Source organism: Phascolarctos cinereus, unplaced genomic scaffold, assembly GCF_003287225.1.
Source record: "Phascolarctos cinereus isolate Bilbo 61053 unplaced genomic scaffold, phaCin_HiC Scaffold_5;HRSCAF=322, whole genome shotgun sequence".
Taxonomy (NCBI): Eukaryota; Metazoa; Chordata; class Mammalia; order Diprotodontia; family Phascolarctidae; genus Phascolarctos; species Phascolarctos cinereus.
In genome coordinates this window covers 16,474,589-16,492,502 of record NW_027555958.1, presented here as the reverse complement: position 1 = coordinate 16,492,502, position 17,914 = coordinate 16,474,589, and the positions used below count along the sequence as shown (strand labels likewise).

Below are 17,914 nucleotides of genomic sequence, written 5' to 3'. Positions count from 1 at the left end.
GATCAGAGACTCATACAGAGGAAAATGGGCTGGATTCCGTGTCAGAGAACCTTGGTTTGAACTCCTCCTACTGCTTGTATGACCTTGGGCCAGTTCCTTAACCTCTCTGGGCCTCAGCTTCCACATCTGTAAAACGAAAGCATTGGGCTTCGTGGTTCTTTCAAGCTCTCTGACTTTCCACCATCTTAATGATGATTCCCAGAATTATTCCATCAGCAGAGGGACTCACCGAGAGATATTAGAAACGCAGTCCATAGCCGGGACTGAACTGAAGACCTCCATTACAACTGGTAGTTGATCATCATATTAAGGTAGAAAATTCCCCGAATCAGTCAGTCGATAAGCATTTGTTAAGGACCTACTATGTGCTAAGCACTGGGGATACAAAGGAAAGCAAAAAGTCCCTGCTCTCAAGGAGCTCCTGGTCTAATGGACACAAAGTTGACAGAGAGCTGGAATCAGGAAGCTATTCAGTCATTTCAGTCTTGTCCAACTCTCGGTGACCCCATTTGGGGTTTTCCTGGCAGAGATACTGGAGCGGTTTGCCATTTCCTTCTCCAGCTCATTTTACAGATGAGGAAACTGAGGCAAGCGGGGTGAAGTTACTTGCCCAGGGTCACACAGCTACTAAGTGCCTGAGGCTGGATTTGAACTCAGGTCTTCCTGACTTCAGGTCTCGAGCTCTATCCACTCTACCACCTCACTGCCCCAGTACAGAAAGACCTGGATTCAAATCCTGTGTCAGATAATTATTAGTTGTGTGAGCCCAGGCAAGGCACTTACAAGTTTCCTCAGCTGTAAAATGAGGAGCTTAGACTCAATGATGTCTGAGACATCTCCTGGCTCTAAATTTGTGACAATATGTGTGATCTGTGACCTGAATCTCCCCCTTATATCCTGGCTTCTCCCTTTGTATGTCTGTCTGAAGTTGTTACTAAATGCAGTGGTATTTCAAAGAAAGAAGAAAAAAAAAAGAAGTTGCCCTCATTTGTAGCAACAGGATGAGAAAGTGCAAGGTTTCCTGTTATGTGTATGTGTGTGACAGCTGTTGATAAGTGGAGGGCCTTGGACAGGAAATCTGCTTAGCCCCTACGGTGTGACCTGGGTGCAACATCAGAGCTCTTTCAGACTCAAGTGTTGACGGGATGACATGGTGCCCCCTGAAACATGGGAGACACTGTGGAAAAAAGCCTAGAAGGACCCCTTACTCCTCTGGATGAGGGCCATTCCAGGAAAAACGGGGATCTGGTGGAAATCTTGAACGACGAAAAAGTGAAATTCGATGACACGGAGCTCTCAAGAATAATACAAAATGGCCTGGAAAACCTTCGACTGGAAAATTCCCTGACTGATGTCATCTTGTGCGTGGACATTCAGGAATTCTCCTGCCACCGGGCAGTGCTAGCTGCGGCCAGCAATTATTTCAGGTACACGATACCCAGAATGAGAGTCATGTTTGGCATTCGTTTGAAAAAGTGCTAGGGTTGAAACTAATTGCTAGGACGCTGTAGCCACGGAGAGGCCCAGAGGTGGTGACCCTAAAAGCTTTTTGCAGACTAAGTCATAGAAAAAGCACCATTTTAGGCATGCGTTTCAATGGAAGGCAAAGCCAAGTGTAGTTGTTGTAGGGGAAGATGAAATGAATTGAAACTCCTGGCTCTTGCTGAGTTCGGTTGTTGTTTTTTTTTAAATTCGGCACCATTGTTATCCTTGCTCTTTGAAACAGAATGTTAGAGAAACAGCATGTAAAACAAGAGTCCCTTCTTTTTCCCAGTTATAGCACGAATCGCTGAGGATGCTCTGTGCACCGACTGACTTTGAATCACCAAACCTGGGTTCAAATCCTGACTCTAGCGCTCTCTATCTGTCACTTCACCTTTCCCAGGTCTGAGGGTCCCCATTTGTAAAATGACTTTGTTGGACTAGATAGCCTTTGTTGTCCCTTACAAATGTAGATTTAGGATCCTATAGTTGAGGGGCTTAGGGAGATAGGGGGAGAGAAGGGAGCCTTGGCACAAAGTAGGTACTTTACAAACGCTTGTTGACCTGACTTGACTGATAGGAAGCTCATGGGAGTGTAGATTTAAGGGTAGAAGAGACTTTAGATGTCATCTAGTTATAGGACCATAAGATTCTAGCTCTAGATCTGGAAGGGACCTCAGTCACCCTAGCCTACCCCCCTCATTTTACTGATGGGGAAACTGAGGCCCAGAGAAGAGAAATGATTTAGAATGACATGACTGTAAATATAGAGACAGAAGGGACCTCAGAGATCAGGTAGTCCATTACCTTCATTTTACAGGTAGGAAAACCAAGGCCCAGAGAAATGAAATGTTTTGCCTGAGGTCACACAGGTAGGAAGAAGGAAAGCTAGATGTCAAACCTAAATTTTCTGATTCCAGACCCAGCCTTCCTCCCATCCCAGAATGCTGCCAATACAAGCCACAAGGTATTGTTCATAACTGGTGTCTCGGAGTCCCATGGCAGGGACGTTCCTGAGGCTGTAGAGTGTCATTGCCATGGAAAAAGGAGAAACCATGTCATGATCCTCCTTGACATCAAGGAAAGGGATCTTCCCATTCACTGTCTTAGATCACAGAGAAAAGAACAAACAGCTTTAGTTTTTAAGTTTTAACGATTCTTTTTGCATTTACGCCATAGTATCATCCTCTTCTCCCTCCACTGAACCATTCCTCGTAACGAGCAAAGGTATTGAACCAAGCCAAGCAATGCAGGCCTGGTGTTTGAGATTAGAGGTCCCATTCTGCTTCATTAGTCCCCCCACCTCCCTCCTGGGAGAACACCCTTTGTCGTCTGAGACCGAGACTGATCATGACAGTTATTCAGGCTGCCTTCATTTACATTATTGTAGGCAAGCTCTGTACCGACCTCCTGATTCTGCCTGTTTCCCCCATATTAGCCCATACACATCTTCCCATCCAACAACACATAGTAAATGACACATTTGAAAAACACAGCAAGAAGGCTCTTCTCCTAGCAGGTACGGAATAATATTTGCCTCGTGAGTGACATGAAAGACCGTCTTTCTTAATTCATTTTTCATGGGATGGGTAACAATAGCTACTTTGACATCCATGGACAGAGCGGGGGATACAAGCATCCACGTGGAACTGATTTGTTATTGCAGGCCCCTAAGACAAGCAGACCCCTGTGGTGGGTCTCCATATTGAATCCATTGTCACTACGGGAAAGAGAGAGGACGGCAAAAGGTATGAAAAGTGAATGCTAGCCCTGGAGCCAGAACATCTCGGTTCCTTTGACACTTAATGCCATGTGACCTTAGGCAAGTCACTTAATATTCCTCGGCCTCAGTTTCCTCACTTGTAAATGTGGAGGTTGGGCAAAGTGGCCTCTGAGATCCCTTCCAGATCTAGGATTCCATGAAATCCCATTAATCTCCCTGAGTCTCGGTTTCCTCATCTGTAAAATAAAGCGGTTAGACTCCTATGTTCCTTCTGATATACTTTGATAACTCCATCATTTCAGTCCCTGAGCATTCCCCCCAACATTGCAAATTTCCATCCTTCCCCACCCATTTTGTGTGATTCTTCCCTTGGTTTTCTTAGCACATCAGACCTAGCCATTAGCCTCCCACTGCTTCTTCCTTGTCTCTCCATCTTTCTACCCAGCCAGCCCACTTCCTTTTTCTAGTCTCGCGTATTCACTTCGATGTTGCATGCTATTTATTGCTGGAAGAATGGCTCCATTTCCTGTCTGATAGCCGACCTTTTCGTTTCATCCACAAGCACTTTTGGATTGACAGGAAGCATTGTGAGAGCACTGAAGATGAAGGAAAAGGACAGGGGGTGGGTCAAATCCTGGCTTTTTGTGACCTTGGGCAAACCAAACAATCTTTCTGGGTCACAGTCTCCTCATTTGTAAAAGGAAGGGCTTTGTCTCCACTTCTTAGCTGGCTTAGCTAGATCTCATGCCAAGCTTTAGCAGGTGGGTTGATAGGGCTTAGAATCTTCCATATTTCTCTATAATGGAAGGACTCTTGCATTGACTAAATTCCCATAAGAGGCAGTGACCAAATCAATGTCTTTTGGCCATCTCCCATTTTTTTGAGTGCTTAAAAATTTTGGGTTGGAGCTGTTATAATTATTCATATTATCTCCTCATTTCTTAGAATTTGATGTTTACTTGGACTTTTGCTGATAAGACTGCTTGTTAGAAGCTGGTTCTAAATGACTAGAATCCCACCTTCTGCAAGCTGCCTTTCCCAGTCCTCCTTAAACGTAGTATCATCCCTCTGAGACTGTTCCCTCATTTATCCTGTCTATAGCTTAGCAGATTCTGACTCATCAAATGAAGAAAGTATTCGTGAGTATTCTTCAGGTGTGAAGCTTCTCCAGCGTTTACCTGCTTCTGGCCTCTTTCATTTTTTGACCCCCTTGCGTATTTTCCAACATCGTTTTCACTGTTGTCCATTGCGCTTATTCTCAGGCTGAAGTCATTGAATATCAAGGTCTGGGTTGACTAAGTATGTTGAGTTTTTCATAGAGTTTCTCCATCTCTTTATTTTCTGCAATGGGTATTGGTTCAGACCTGAGCTCCAAACTGTCCTCGCTGTGTTTACCTACAGTCATCAAAAGCTTGGCGAGGCAGCAGAACTTCATGGCCTGTAACATGATGCTTCTTATCTTCAGATAACATAAACGTGCACATACATCAGTACGCAATGAAAGTCTGATGAAGAGACAGGTCAACCCTCCCTCCGCCGAGCCAAGGCTCTTTCTGATTTCATCATGACAAGAATTTGTCAGTGTCTCTGGGGTTCAGTTCCTCTAAGAGTCTGTGCCCTTGCTGGCTGTCACTTCCAAAATGTCAGGATTTAAAATTCCTACATGGTCTAAGAACTGGCTGACTTTCAGCAACCTCTAACCTGGGGGTTGTAAGCTAGGCTCCGTGGCTCTGTGGATAGATTTCAAAAGATCCACGAATTTATTTAAAACTTTTTAAAACTTAATTTCATTAGATTTGATTTCCTCTGTAATTCTCCATGTTTTATTTTAGAAACATGATTGTAAGAAGAGCTCCCTAGGCTTTGCTGGGCTCCCAGAGGGAACCTAGAACAGCTGAACTTAAGAACTCTCGCTGTAGCCCATTTTATCATGCTTCTTCCACTGTATCTATAGGAGCACAAAGGTGCCGTAGAGGAATGAAGGCTCTTCTGTAATTTTGTCTACTAAATAGATACAATTCATCTCTGAGTGGCCGGCCTCCAGGTGGTGACCTCCACTCTACTTGTCCGGCTACTCCTCTGATAGCAGGCACAGGCCAGTGCTGGTCCCATGCCCAAAGCCTTTCTAGTCTAGTAGAATCTTGTCAGAGCTTGTGGCATAACTTGGTACAACCCCTAAGAACCCAGGATCATCTTCGGGTCATGTCAAGCACTGGAGTAGGATTTATGTAAAGAAGATTTTTTTTTTTTAAAGAATGGACCTTTGATTTCATTAGTATAAGGAACTTTCAGTGAAAAAACTTCCTCTCCCACCGTAGACTGGCATCTGTTCCTCCACTAGCAGGGTGTCTTAGAGGGTTATTGGGGGTCACTGAGACCTTACCTTCAAGGTTGACTTTCTATCCTGCATCAGGATTATGTGTGTGTGTGTGTATGTGTGTGTGTGTGTGTGTGTGTGTGTGTGTGTGTGTGTGTGCATGCGCTTGTGTGTGTTTGACTTTCCTTCAAGGTCGACTTTCTATCATCTATGTGTGTGGTAGACCCTTTTGGCAGTCTCTGGGGAAGCCTCTTTATTTCTTTTCTAAACAATATTTTTAAATGATTGATGGAAAATTTCCATTTTATTAGAGATCAGTGAAAATGAAGATGCATTCTCATTAGAGTTCACAGAGCCCTTGAAATCTATCCATAGACCCCCCCCCATATTATGTTGCCACTAATAACTTATCCAGCACTTTTAAGGTTTACAAAGTACTTTGCAAATATTGCCTCATGTTATCCTTGTAGTAACCCAGGGAAGGAGGTGCTACTATTTTCATTTTACAGATGAGGAAACTGAGGCAGATGGCAGTTAAGTGCCTTGCCGAGGCTCACACAGTTAGTGCCTGAGGCAGGATTTGAAGTCAGGTCTTCCTCTCTCCAGGTCCACCCCATACTGAGCTCAATTTCCTGTCAGTATTAATGAAAATAACCCAGAGTATGGGGTTGTTACTTACTCCTATGTTTAAATAACATTTGAGCAAAACAGTTCAGAATCATCATGACTCTTCATGTTTTTCTGGACACTTTGTCCTGGAGAGGAAGCTTGGAGCTGGAATCTGGGTTCAAGGCCTACCACCCTGGGCAAGTCACTTAACCTCACTATGCTTCTGGAAACTGTCTAAGGAACACCTTTGATATGCATTAGAAGAGGGAGTTTCCCCATCAGGAGCCCCCCAGATGAATGAAATCAGAGGTTTGGGTCCTCCCCAAAACCCCTACCAAAAATCCAAGCAATCAACTATGTTCTGAAGTTTTGAAAAACTATAACCATAGGGTTAATATTTTATTCATTGTTTTTTTGTGGGTGAAAATGGCTGAAATCTTAGACACCACCAGGATCCTGGCTTCTTGAACAAAGGAACAAAGGAAAATATGAAGGAAGGCTTCCAGACTTTTATTGAAAGCCAGGAAGAGAGGAGTAGGAGAGACTGTGGACTGGCTAATTGTGTGTGTGTGTGTGTGTGTGTGTGTGTGTGTGTGTGTGTGTGTTTGCGTGAAGGCCTGTGTGTACAAACTCCCTCTCATTCCTGATTAGTCATGAAGGATTTTCCTTCTATTCTTCTCTTCAGACTAGCTACTCAGGCATTTTATCTTTGGACTCCAGAGGATATCATTCTAGCCATGGATGGGCATGGCCCTAGAGGAATGTGGTGTTTGGGTTCTAACCTCTGTCCATCTCTCTGCCCAGCTCTCAGAATCTTGGGGGAACTGAGGACTAGTTTGCTCTAGGTGTTATGTGCCCCAAAAAGCTTAGGAGTGGCCCTTCGGCCCCAGTGCCTGTGTTTTGTAAATTGTGAGGAGTTAACCAGCTGTGAACGGTGAGCTCTGAAAGTGAGGTTGGGAGAAGCATGACAAAATAGGTCTTCTCCCCCCCCCCCCCATTTATTTGCCTGTTGTAGTCACTGAGAACAGGAAAAACAGAAGGTAAGGGAGGATTCCAGACTGATTCAGGCTTTCAGGGGTTCACTAGCCCAGCGGCCAGGCCCCATCTCTTTAAGGGTCATCCTTGGGAGGGACTAGCACTCCTGGAACAGGGGGGTGTCTGGCTCTGAAACTGGCCAGGATGGGGCCCTAGTGAGGACAGAATGAGAAGAGCAATGAGACTGCCTTTGGGACAGATACATAGACTCTGCTGCTTTGAACAGCAGGTTGACCAGTGTTGGTACGGATCTACTTCTGGGTTTCTTAGACCTGGTAATGTGCGTTTACTCCTTTCACTCAACCAATAAGTATTTATTAAGAATGAAACAATTCCTACACTCAGGGGGCATAATTCTAACAGGAGATAAAATGCAAGCTGCCCGAGGGCAGGGACTGTTTCATTTTTGGCTCTGAATCTGCATCATCTAGTACATGATAGGTACATAAACTTGTTTATTGATTGGCATCGGGACAAACAACCCATAGGTATATAAATGCACACAAAATGCAATATAAATACAGGATTAACAGCGGATAAACAACCCATAGGTATATAAATACACACAAAATGCAATATAAATACAGGATTTTTTTTAGGAAGAAGAAATAATCAGTCAATAAGCGTTTATTAAGTGCCTGCTACTTGCTGGGCACTGTGCTAGTCACTTGTGATACAAAGGCAGAAATATAACAGGCCCCATCTTCAGGGAGCTGGGTGATGTCCGGAAATGCTATTGGGGGCATCTCAGTGAATTACAAACTCATAAGGGATCAAAAGCGTGCTATGGCAGCACCCAGAGCTTCTGCCATCTTAGACTACCTTCAGAGAGCCTAGCACGGCGCTAATCCCTCTGTACTCTGCCATGGTTGGCTCGTGCTGAAGCACTGAGTTCAGTCCTGCAGCATTCAAAGGAGGACAACCAGGCTAGTGAAAGGTCTTGGGTTATGCGATGGGCTTGAGCACTGGAAGAACCATGCTGGAGGAGGGGAGACAAGAATACTGCCTTCAAGTATTTGAAAGGCCATCAGTAGAGGAGGGGTGAGAGTTGGCTGTGCCTGGCTTTAGGAGGCAGAACCAGGAGCAGTGAGTAGAAATGGAAACTGTCACAGTTAGTGGTGTCCAAACATATGACCTGCATTTAGTAGTAGCGGATTCATCCTCACTAGAGAACTTCAAGCAAAGACTGGTTGACTCTTTTGGGAAGGCGTTGTAGAGTGGATTCTTGTTCAGGTTTGGGTTGGACTTGAGGGTTTCTGAGATCCTTGACGACTTGGAGATTGGTTTCATGATTCTCTGAAGGAATCCTGGTCATGGTCCAGGCTTTGTAGGACAGAAAGAAGAAAAACAACAACTAAAAACCACAACCAACAAAAATTCTGTCCTCAAGTGCAGACTGCCTGACTCTGACCACAGATAGGTGTCCTTATTTAGCCTGTCATACCAAGGTGGGATTGAAGGCCTAACCAAACTTTCTCTCTCTTCCTCACACATGACCTTCCCTGTCCCATCTCCATGCCTGGAGTCCGCTCCCCCATCGCCTTTGCCTCACAGAACCCCTGTCTTCCCTGACACACGGCCCAGGCAGCACCTTCTCCATGGATCCTTTCCTACCCCCACCTCAACTGCCCATGCCTCTGCTCCCTAACTCCCTTGTATTAATTCTGCATATTTCTTTGTTCCCCCCCGGCCTTGGAATCTCAGCTGCTGGAGAGTTGTATTTGTTTCAGTTTTGCATATCGAAGGGCTTAATAAATGATCTATTGATTCCTTCAACTTCGTCTTCCTAGCTTCAGCACCTAGCACTGGGCGTGGCACATGGCAGGCTCTTACTAAATGCCTGTTGATTGACGGATGGATGTTTACCTTCATGCTTGCCCCAACGTTACCCTCTGACTCTCTAAACAGCAGCCAGGCCGGAGCTACTCTCCACACCTCGTGAGTGACCCTGAACCTTTTCTCCCCAGTGCAGCAGCAGCAGCATCTCTCTGGAGCCTAAGATGGCGCCCTAGGGGAGCTTGGTTCAGGAAATATTCTAGTTTGGCAGCTGAAGGTTTTTCATATAGAAGAGGGATCAGCTTTGTTTTGCTTGTGGGGGGGGGGTGAGGAAAAGCAGGGAGGGACAATGAGTATACGTTTCAAAGAGGAAAAGTTGGGTTTGATTTAAGGGCAAAAACATCTCAAGTATGAGAGCCTTTCAGAAATGGAGCACCACCTCTGTACTTCTGCTTCTGCCAGGATCAGCCTGTCAGGAGGGCCCTTCTCCCAGCCTCCTCCCTCCCCACTCCAGCGGGTTCTGGGCATGCAGATTCTGGGTCATTCTCCCTCAGGCTCACCAGCACTGTCCCCTTACACACGCCCAGACACCTAGCTACATGCCTACATCCCCAGCAAAGGTCAGACGCACCAGCCTTGAACACATGTGGCTGCCCCACTATCCCCCCAAACCCCTAGGTAACCAGGGAAGTAGGGTGGGCAGACTGGAGGGTCCTGATTTTTCTCTGTTTTAACTTCAGGGCCTGATTTCCTTAGTGCCGAGATGGGGACCCCTGGCTGTTTTCACAGCTGCGGGGCAGACAGTCTTGCCGCCAAGGCTCTGTTTCAAATTTTCCCATTGACTCACTGTGCGATTATTGGGCAATTTAATTGCTCTTGGCCTGTTTTTCAGCCATAAAATGTGGATCCTAATAGCTACCCTCAGTTTCATAAGTGTCTTGTGAGGATCAGGGAGTCACTGTCTGGAAAATGCAGAGAGCCCTGCAGGGAAGGGGGTTTGGTCTCTGATATGCACAGGATCCTAGGATTTAGAGCTGGGCAGGCAGGACCTCAGAGACCACTGAGGTTAACCTCCCCAGCCCCATTTTACAGATGAGCAAACTGAGGTCAAGCAGTGACTCACTCCAGGTTACACAGTGATACCTTATATTTCCAGGTCTATGCAAAAGCACTAAGGGACCCATTAAAAGCAGAATTCAAAGCAAACGCTTCTGGCAGCAGTGTAAAAATAGGGAGAGTTATAAAGGAGTAGAATAAACTGACTGAGGCCTCCAGGTAGTGCAGTACAGTAGAAAGAACACAAGATTAGGGGCCAGGGAATCTGAATTCCAATCCTGCCTCTGTCACTTACAACCTTTGTAGCCTAGGGCATTTCACCTCACTGGGACACAGTTTCCTCATTGGCGAAACAAGGTTGGACTAGATGCCCTCTAAAAGTCCATTCTGGCAGCTGGGTGGTATAGTGGATAGAGTGCTGGAACTGGAGTTAGGAAGACTCTTCTTCATGAGTTCAAACCTGGCCTCAGATACTTACTAGCTGTGTAACCCTGGGCAAGTCACTTTACCCTGTTTGCCTCAGTTTCCTCATCTATAAAATGAGCAGAAGAAGTAAATGGCAAACCGCTCCAGTATCTTTGCCAGGAAAACCCCAAATGGGTCACAAAGAGTTGGACAAGACTGCAAAATGACTGAACAGCAAACCTGTGACTCCAGAGCTAATGCTTTTTTCCACTGTCTTGCCTACCTCCCGTCCTTACTGGCTGAACCCAAGGAATCAGGGATGGAGCCAGGAGAGAAGCGAGCATGGATGAGCCCAGAGGGAAGAAAGGCTGAAAAAGGCAAGGGGTGCCCATGATACCCCAGTTCACGTGTGAGTTGAGGGAAGGCTTTGTTGAGAAAAGAACCATGTCTACCATGGTTAGGTCATGTCCTGTGGGACACCTCAGATTACCAAAATCAAAACTAAAACAAACAATGGAAAAACCCCAGCAGTTAGGACAGACACATCTTGAAGAAACAATTAATGTCTGTGAGAAGGTGAAGATTAAACACCAGGCACACAATGAGACGAAAACATTTTTCTAGTGCTCCAAATGGCCTGCTAGAAAAACTTGGTGGGTTGCTGGGCAGGGTTGATTTTTTTTTTTTGGCACATTTCCCAGTGTGCCTCAGCCAGTCAAGAAGCATTTATTAAACACTATGTGCCGGGCTGAGGATACAAAGAAAGGCAAAAACTCAGTCCCAACCCTCATGGAGCTTCCACTCTAAGTTGGGGGAGGGGGAGACAACGTGCAAATAACAATGTACATGTAAAGCATGTACAGGTAAATGGGAGATAATCTCAGAGGGTAGACACTAGCCACACGGGGAGGGGAAGAAAGGACACCAGGAAGACTTCCTGCAGAAGGTGAGATCTGAGCTGAGGTTTAAAGGAAGCCGGGAAGCAGACCTGAGGAGGAAAAGCATTCATGAGGGGCCTGAAACGCAGAAGATGTGACTATCACTGGCTGATCCAGGCAGGCGAACAGAGGAAAAAATCTGTTTGACCATCTAGCTGTAGCGTCCTTATGATGGGAAACAACCAGTTTGACTGATGCTTTAAGTGGATTGTTAGGAAGGAGAAATCATGGCAGAGATGAAGGCGGTCTAGACGAGATCTGAGGTCAGGAAGACCTGGGTTCCAAACCACCTCTGGTACTTGCTACCTGTGTGACGTTGGGCAAGTCCCCAAAACCTTGCCTCAGTTTCCTCATCTGTAAAAATGAGGAGGTCAAACTACATGAGCCTTAAGTTGCCTTCCAGCTCTAAATGGATGAACCCATGAAACTGAGAACCATTTTGCTTTTCTAGCTGCCGGCTTTGGCTCCATTTTACAGATGGGGAAATAACTGATTATAGAATTTCCTGGACTCTGTTATGGAGGGGGGCAGAAGGAGAAGGACTGGCCATAGAAAGGATGCTTTTTAATCAGGTGAAATTTTTAAAATAGTTTGAAAGAGATGCTACAGACACCATCTTTAGGATAGAATCCCAGGGTCTTCTGTCACCAACGTTTGCTGTCATGGGAGATGTCCTGGGTGCCAGAATGGAAGTAGGGAGAGGAGTCAGGAATAAGGAAGAGGACATGACTGTGCTTCAGCAGCCCCACCCAGGCAATTTTGAAGTTTGAAAATTGAAAGAGGAAGTGAGTCCAGGCCTCCGGGATCCCTCATGAGCCTTGAGTTACATTCGGGTAGATTCTGTCCTTCCCCACCAGGGACCCAGGCGAGTCTCCAAGGTGAAGAGAAGGGGTAGATACACATTGCCAATGGGAGTCTCTTACCGGGAGCTCCTCACAAGTGAAACTGCAAGTCTGGCAATAGGTGCATATGTGCACATTTACATGTATTTTAATGTTAACAGGATTTTACTGACCCAGTCTCTAACCTGAGAACAAAATGGCAGGCCGGAGACAAAGTGCCAGTAATCAGGTAGCTCTTTAATTAATTAGTTTCATTACGAGCAACAGATTTGCGAATCGAGAATTCTCCTGATCAGAGCTGCACCTTGCTGAAGACAGAGATTAGACACATAAATCACAAGTGGAAAGGGAGGAGGGGAGGTGGATTACAAGCAATTGTTCCTGGGCCAGAGTGGTTTCCCACAACAAACCCGCCAATGCAACAATTCTGGAGTCTTGTGGGAGCAACACTGCTCAAGTCCTTGGGGGTCATCACTTAGTGGGTCCCAGGACCAGAGTTCTGTGACAGGAACAGGCTTTACAATCTTTGATTCACTTTTCCCTTCAGGTATGCAGGCAGAAGGATGCTGGGGACTGTGAGCCTTGCCAAGGTTTGATTGACCAGTTCAAGCTGCATTGTGAGTCTGACTCACAAGCTGGAAAAGGCAATTCTGCAAAATTTAATCTATTAGTATATTCGTTACACATATCATATCGATTATTATAAAAATCAGAATTCCCTCCACAATATGGAGATGGAGATGGAGATGTACTCCAAAGGGCTATAATCTCTCTGACATAGAAATTCCCTCCAACAATGCAGATTGCGACCCCTCCCTGCCTGCTCATCCTCTGTGACTCTTGTCCATGTCCTCCCACTAGTTTTCCACAGGGGGTTCCCTCCAATGTGCTGAAGGCCTTGCATGCTTCCTCCCAGCACCATGGAGACACCAGTGAAGCGATCTGTCCATCCACCTGCTGTCACTCGCTCTTGCTACGTATGTGACCAGTGCATGTTCTCTTCCTGACGTCAGCCACTCCGGGTCCTCTTCAGCATTCCCCACTGGCTGTGTGTTGTGGTCTGCTCACGCTCGCCGTGAGTCTTTCCATTACATTCTGTGTGATTCACCTGTTTGGTTCCTCAGAGGCAATGGAATTCCAGCTTTCTCTGTCTTTGCAGCACTAACGATAATGTTTGCATTGAAAGATGGGCCTTTGCCATCATGGGAATCTTGGGGTCCCCAAAAGAGCTTTGCAGTTTCTGAAGGTGATCCCCACCCATAGTCTTCCTCCTTTTCTCTTCTGGCCCTCCAGTTCATTGTCTGTCTGTCTTGTCTGCCCCAGATAGCTAGCTAGTATTTATATAGTGCTTTAAGGTTTGCTACAAGTTTTTCAATTATTATCTCACTCAATCCTCACAACAACTTTGAGCGGTAAGTGATAATTTCTACAGATGAGGAAACTGAGGAAGACAGAGGTTAAGTGACTTGACCAGGGTCACACAGCTAGTAAATGTCTAGGCAGGATTTAGACTCACATGTTCCCCACTCCATGTCCAGCACTCTGTTCACTGTGCCAATATGTATGGTCAGTTAAGCTCTGCATGCAGCAGACATTCTTTATCCGTTTGGTCTTCCCTGTGTGGATAATCAGGCCACACTCCTTTGAGTGATTACAGATCTCTTCCAGGCAGCTCTGAAATGTCTCTGGGCTTGATGCAATCAGCATAGTGTCCTCTACACCACTCCCACGCACAGAATCCCTCCTCTGGGTCTCCTCCATCACAGTGGTGAATAGCTTTGGCAGGCATCCATTTCCCTGTTTCATGCCTCGTACAGTCTAGTATCACATACTTGTGGACAGCATTATTTCTGTTGTTATATTCTCCAAGGAATTTGGAACGATCTTGATAACCCCATTTGAGGTTTTCTTGGCAGAGATACTGAAGTAGTTTACCATTTCCTTCTACGAACAGTTACTTTCCCAGGGTCGGACAGCTAGTAACTTTGCTGTAAAAGAGCCTGTCTGGTGGTGTTTCATTCTCTAATTCTTGTTTGTAATCCACGAATGATTAACACAATGAAATGTTATACTCTCTATATCTTTCAGTCAATTGTGAGATAGAAAGGTGTGGTCCATTGTAGAAAATCACCTCGGGGGCAGCTGGTGGTTCAGTGGATAGAGAACGGGTCCTGGAGTCAGAAGGACCTGAGTTCAAATCTAGCCTCAGCTTACTAGCTATGTGATCTTGGGCAAGTCACTTAGGCCCCATTGCTTCCTCCCACACACATACAAAAAAAAATCACCTAAGAAAGCCTGCCTTCAAGTTCCCTCCAAAGAGCCTCGTGAAGACTGCCCTCAGTTCATATACAGAAAACCCTCATAAAGGTTTTGTATAAATGATAGAGTAAAGACAAATAGATCACGAGTTCTCTTGGTCATTCTTTTTTGTAATCAATAAAGTCTGAAATTTCTTTGCCTTTTGACATCTTATAAATCACTCTTACAGTGTTCTTACAGTTGCATCACTTCTAACACAGATCTCTTTCTCCACCTGATTCAGTCTGAAAGAAGTATAAATGCTACAGACTTACAAAATTGATGTCTGAAAGTTTAATTATTTAAAACTTTAAAATATCTGTATGTTTCTTATTAAAATTCAGCATAATCACTAAACTTTCAGACGTCAATTTTGTAAGTTTGTAGCATTTATACCCCTGAGGTTACTCAGACTTAAACCGCACTAAGACTTTTGGGACATCCTGTATGCATACGTATACACACGTGTACATATGTGTATGTACGTAGATGTTTTGTTTTTACTTACCTGTGTACATAATGTTCCCTGATTCCTGTCTGCCTCCCAACCTGGGCCCCCTGCCCCCGAAGTGAAACTCTTTAATGCCAAGGACTATTTGGCTTCTGAGTCACCCTCCCAGAGTCTAGTCCAATGCCTGATGCTCGGTAGGCATTTATTAAATGCTTGTTGAATTAAAGTGAATGCTAAAGTGCTACACAAATAAGAGACAGATCAATCAAAAAAAAATCAGCAAGCATTTACTGAGCACCTACTGTATGCCATGCACTGTGCTAAGCATTGGAGATGCAAGTAACAAGAATAATCACTATTGAGTCGTTTCAGGTGCATCCAGCCATTCGTTCAGGGTTTTCTTGGCAGAGACACTGGAGTGGTTGGCCGTTTCCTTCTCCAGCTCATCTGACAGATGAGGAACTGGGGCAAACAGAGTGAAGTGACTTGCCCAGGGTCACACAGCTAGTAAGTGTCTGAGGCTGAATTTGAACTCAGGAAAATGAATCTTTCTGATGCCAAGGCCAGCACGCTATCCATTGTGCCAGCAAACTTACATTCTTTTTTTTTTTAAAGAATGTCTTTATTTTATTTTTTCTCAGTTACATGTAAAAACAATTTTAAACATTTTTAAAAATAATTTTTGAATTCCAAATTCTTTCCCTCTCTCCCCTCCCCCTTCCTTGAGAAGGCAAGCACTTTGATAGAGATTGTACATGTGCAGTCATGCAAAACATATTTCCATATTAGCCATGTTGCAAAAGAGAACACAGGACTCCCCCCTCCAAAAAAAAATGAAAACAAGAAAAATGAAGTAAAGGAAAAGTATGCTTCAGTCTACATTCAGACTCCATCAATTCTTTCGCTGGAGCCAGATAGCATTTTTCAATTGTCTTGGATAATTATTTTGCTGAGAATGGCTAAGTCGTTCCCAGTTGATCATCATACAGTATTGCTGTTACTGTGTACTATGACCTCCTAGCTCTGCTCATTCCACATCGCGTGAGCTGCTGTAAGTCTTTCCAGGTTTTCCTGAGAATATCCTGCTTGTCATTTCTTATAGCCCAATAGTATTCCATCAGAATTATATACCACAACTTGTTCAGCCATTCCTCAATTGATGGGCATCCTTTTGTTCTTCCAGATGAATTTTGTTATTATTTTTTCTAGCTCTATAAAATAATTTTTGGCTGTTTTATTGGAATGGTACTGAATAAGCAAATTAGTATAGATAGATTTATTTTTATTATGTTGGCTCTGCCTAGCCATGGGCAATTAATATTTCTCCAATTGTTTAGATCTGACTTTATTTGTATGAAAAGTAATTGTAATTGTGTTCATATAGTTCCTGGGTTTGTTTTGGCAGGTAAATGCCCAAGTATTTTATATTGTCTGCAGTTATTTTAAAAGGAATTTCTCTTTCTATGTCACTGCTAGACTTTGTTGGTAATATATAAAAATGTTGATGGTTTGTGTGGTTTTATTTTCTATCCTGCAACTTTGCTGAAGTTGTTAATTATTTCAACTGATTTCTTAGTTGATTCTCTAGAACACTCTAAGTATACCATCATATCATCTACAAAGAGTGATGGTTTTGTTTCCTCTTTACCCATTATAATACCTTCACTTTCCTTTTCTTCTTTATTACTATAGCTAGAATTTCTAGTACAATATTGAAGAATAGTGGTGATAATGGGCATCCTTGTTTCACTCCTGATCATATTGGGAAGGCTTCTATCTTATCCCCATTGCAAATAATGCTTGCTACTTATTATTTTAAGGAAAGCTCCATTTATTCCTATTCTTTCGAGAATTTTTAATAAGAATATATGTTGTATTTTATTGAAGGCCTTTTCTGCACCCATTGAGATAATCATATGATTTTTGTTTGTTTTGTTATTGATATGGTCAATTATACTGGTAGTTTTCCTAATATTGGACTAGTCCTGCATTCCTGGTATCAATCCCACCTGGACATAGTATGTGATCTTTGTGATGTATTGCTGCAATCTCCTTGCTAGTGTTTTATTTAAAATTTTTGCATCAGTATTGATAAGGGAAATTGGTGTCTAGTTCTTTCTCTGTTTTTGCTCTTCCTGGTTTAGGTACCAGCATCATATTTGTGTCATATAAGGAATTTGATAGAATTCCTTCTCTATTTTTCCAAATAGCTTATATAGTTTTAAAAATAATTGTTCTTTAAATGTTTGGTAGAACTCACTTATAAATCCATCTGGTCTTAAGGATTTTTTCTTAGGAGCTCATTTATGGTTTTTTCAATTTCATTTTCTAAGATAGAATTATTTAAATATTCTATTTTCTCTTCTGTTAATCTGGGCAATATATATATATATACATATATATATATATATATATATATTTTTTGGTAAATATTCATCCATTTCACTTAGATTGTTAGATTTATTGGCATATATTTGGGCAAAATAGCTCCTAATAATTGCTTTAGTTTCATCTTTATTTGTGTTGAATTCACCTCTTTCATTTTTGATACTAGTAATTTGGTTCCTTCTTTTTTTTAATCAAATTAACCAACTGTCTATCTATTCATTGTTTTTTTTCCCCCTTAAAACCAGCTCCTTGTTTTATTTATTAGTTCAATGGTTTTCTTTCAATTTTATTAATCTCTCCTTTGACTTTCAGGATTTCCAATTTGATGTTTAAGCTAGCTTACATTCTAATGTTGGAGCAAATGAAGATACATATGTTTATATGACATAAATATAAGTGAATAAATGCAGATGATGCTTTTAATCGTTATTGTTGTTTGGAACTTGAAGCAAATCTTCTCATAGAAGATATGTCATACATCATGGTGATTGGAATTCTAGGCTAGCCTACAAAGACCCATTTAACCCATAATGGGCTTGAACTTTAGTGTTCTGCCAGTTGTACCCTAAAACTACATCTAATGATGTTTCTATA

At 43.4% G+C, this 17,914-nt stretch overlaps 1 protein-coding gene across 2 annotated transcripts in view; it reads left to right on the top strand.

Annotated features, from left to right (window-relative positions):
- Positions 1-1,012: 1,012 nt before the first annotated feature.
- Positions 1,013-17,914, top strand: part of KLHL6 (kelch like family member 6) — a 39,180-nt gene continuing 22,278 nt past the window's right edge. The window contains exon 1 of one of the 2 annotated variants that reach the window (XM_021005760.2): positions 1,013-1,427. In XM_021005760.2, the coding sequence (XP_020861419.1) occupies positions 1,168-1,427 (260 nt within the window). In that variant the 5' untranslated portion in view covers positions 1,013-1,167. Of the gene's footprint in view, positions 1,428-14,815; positions 15,440-17,914 lie in introns of those variants that run through there. The other variant, XM_078154701.1, reaches the window with a different exon arrangement.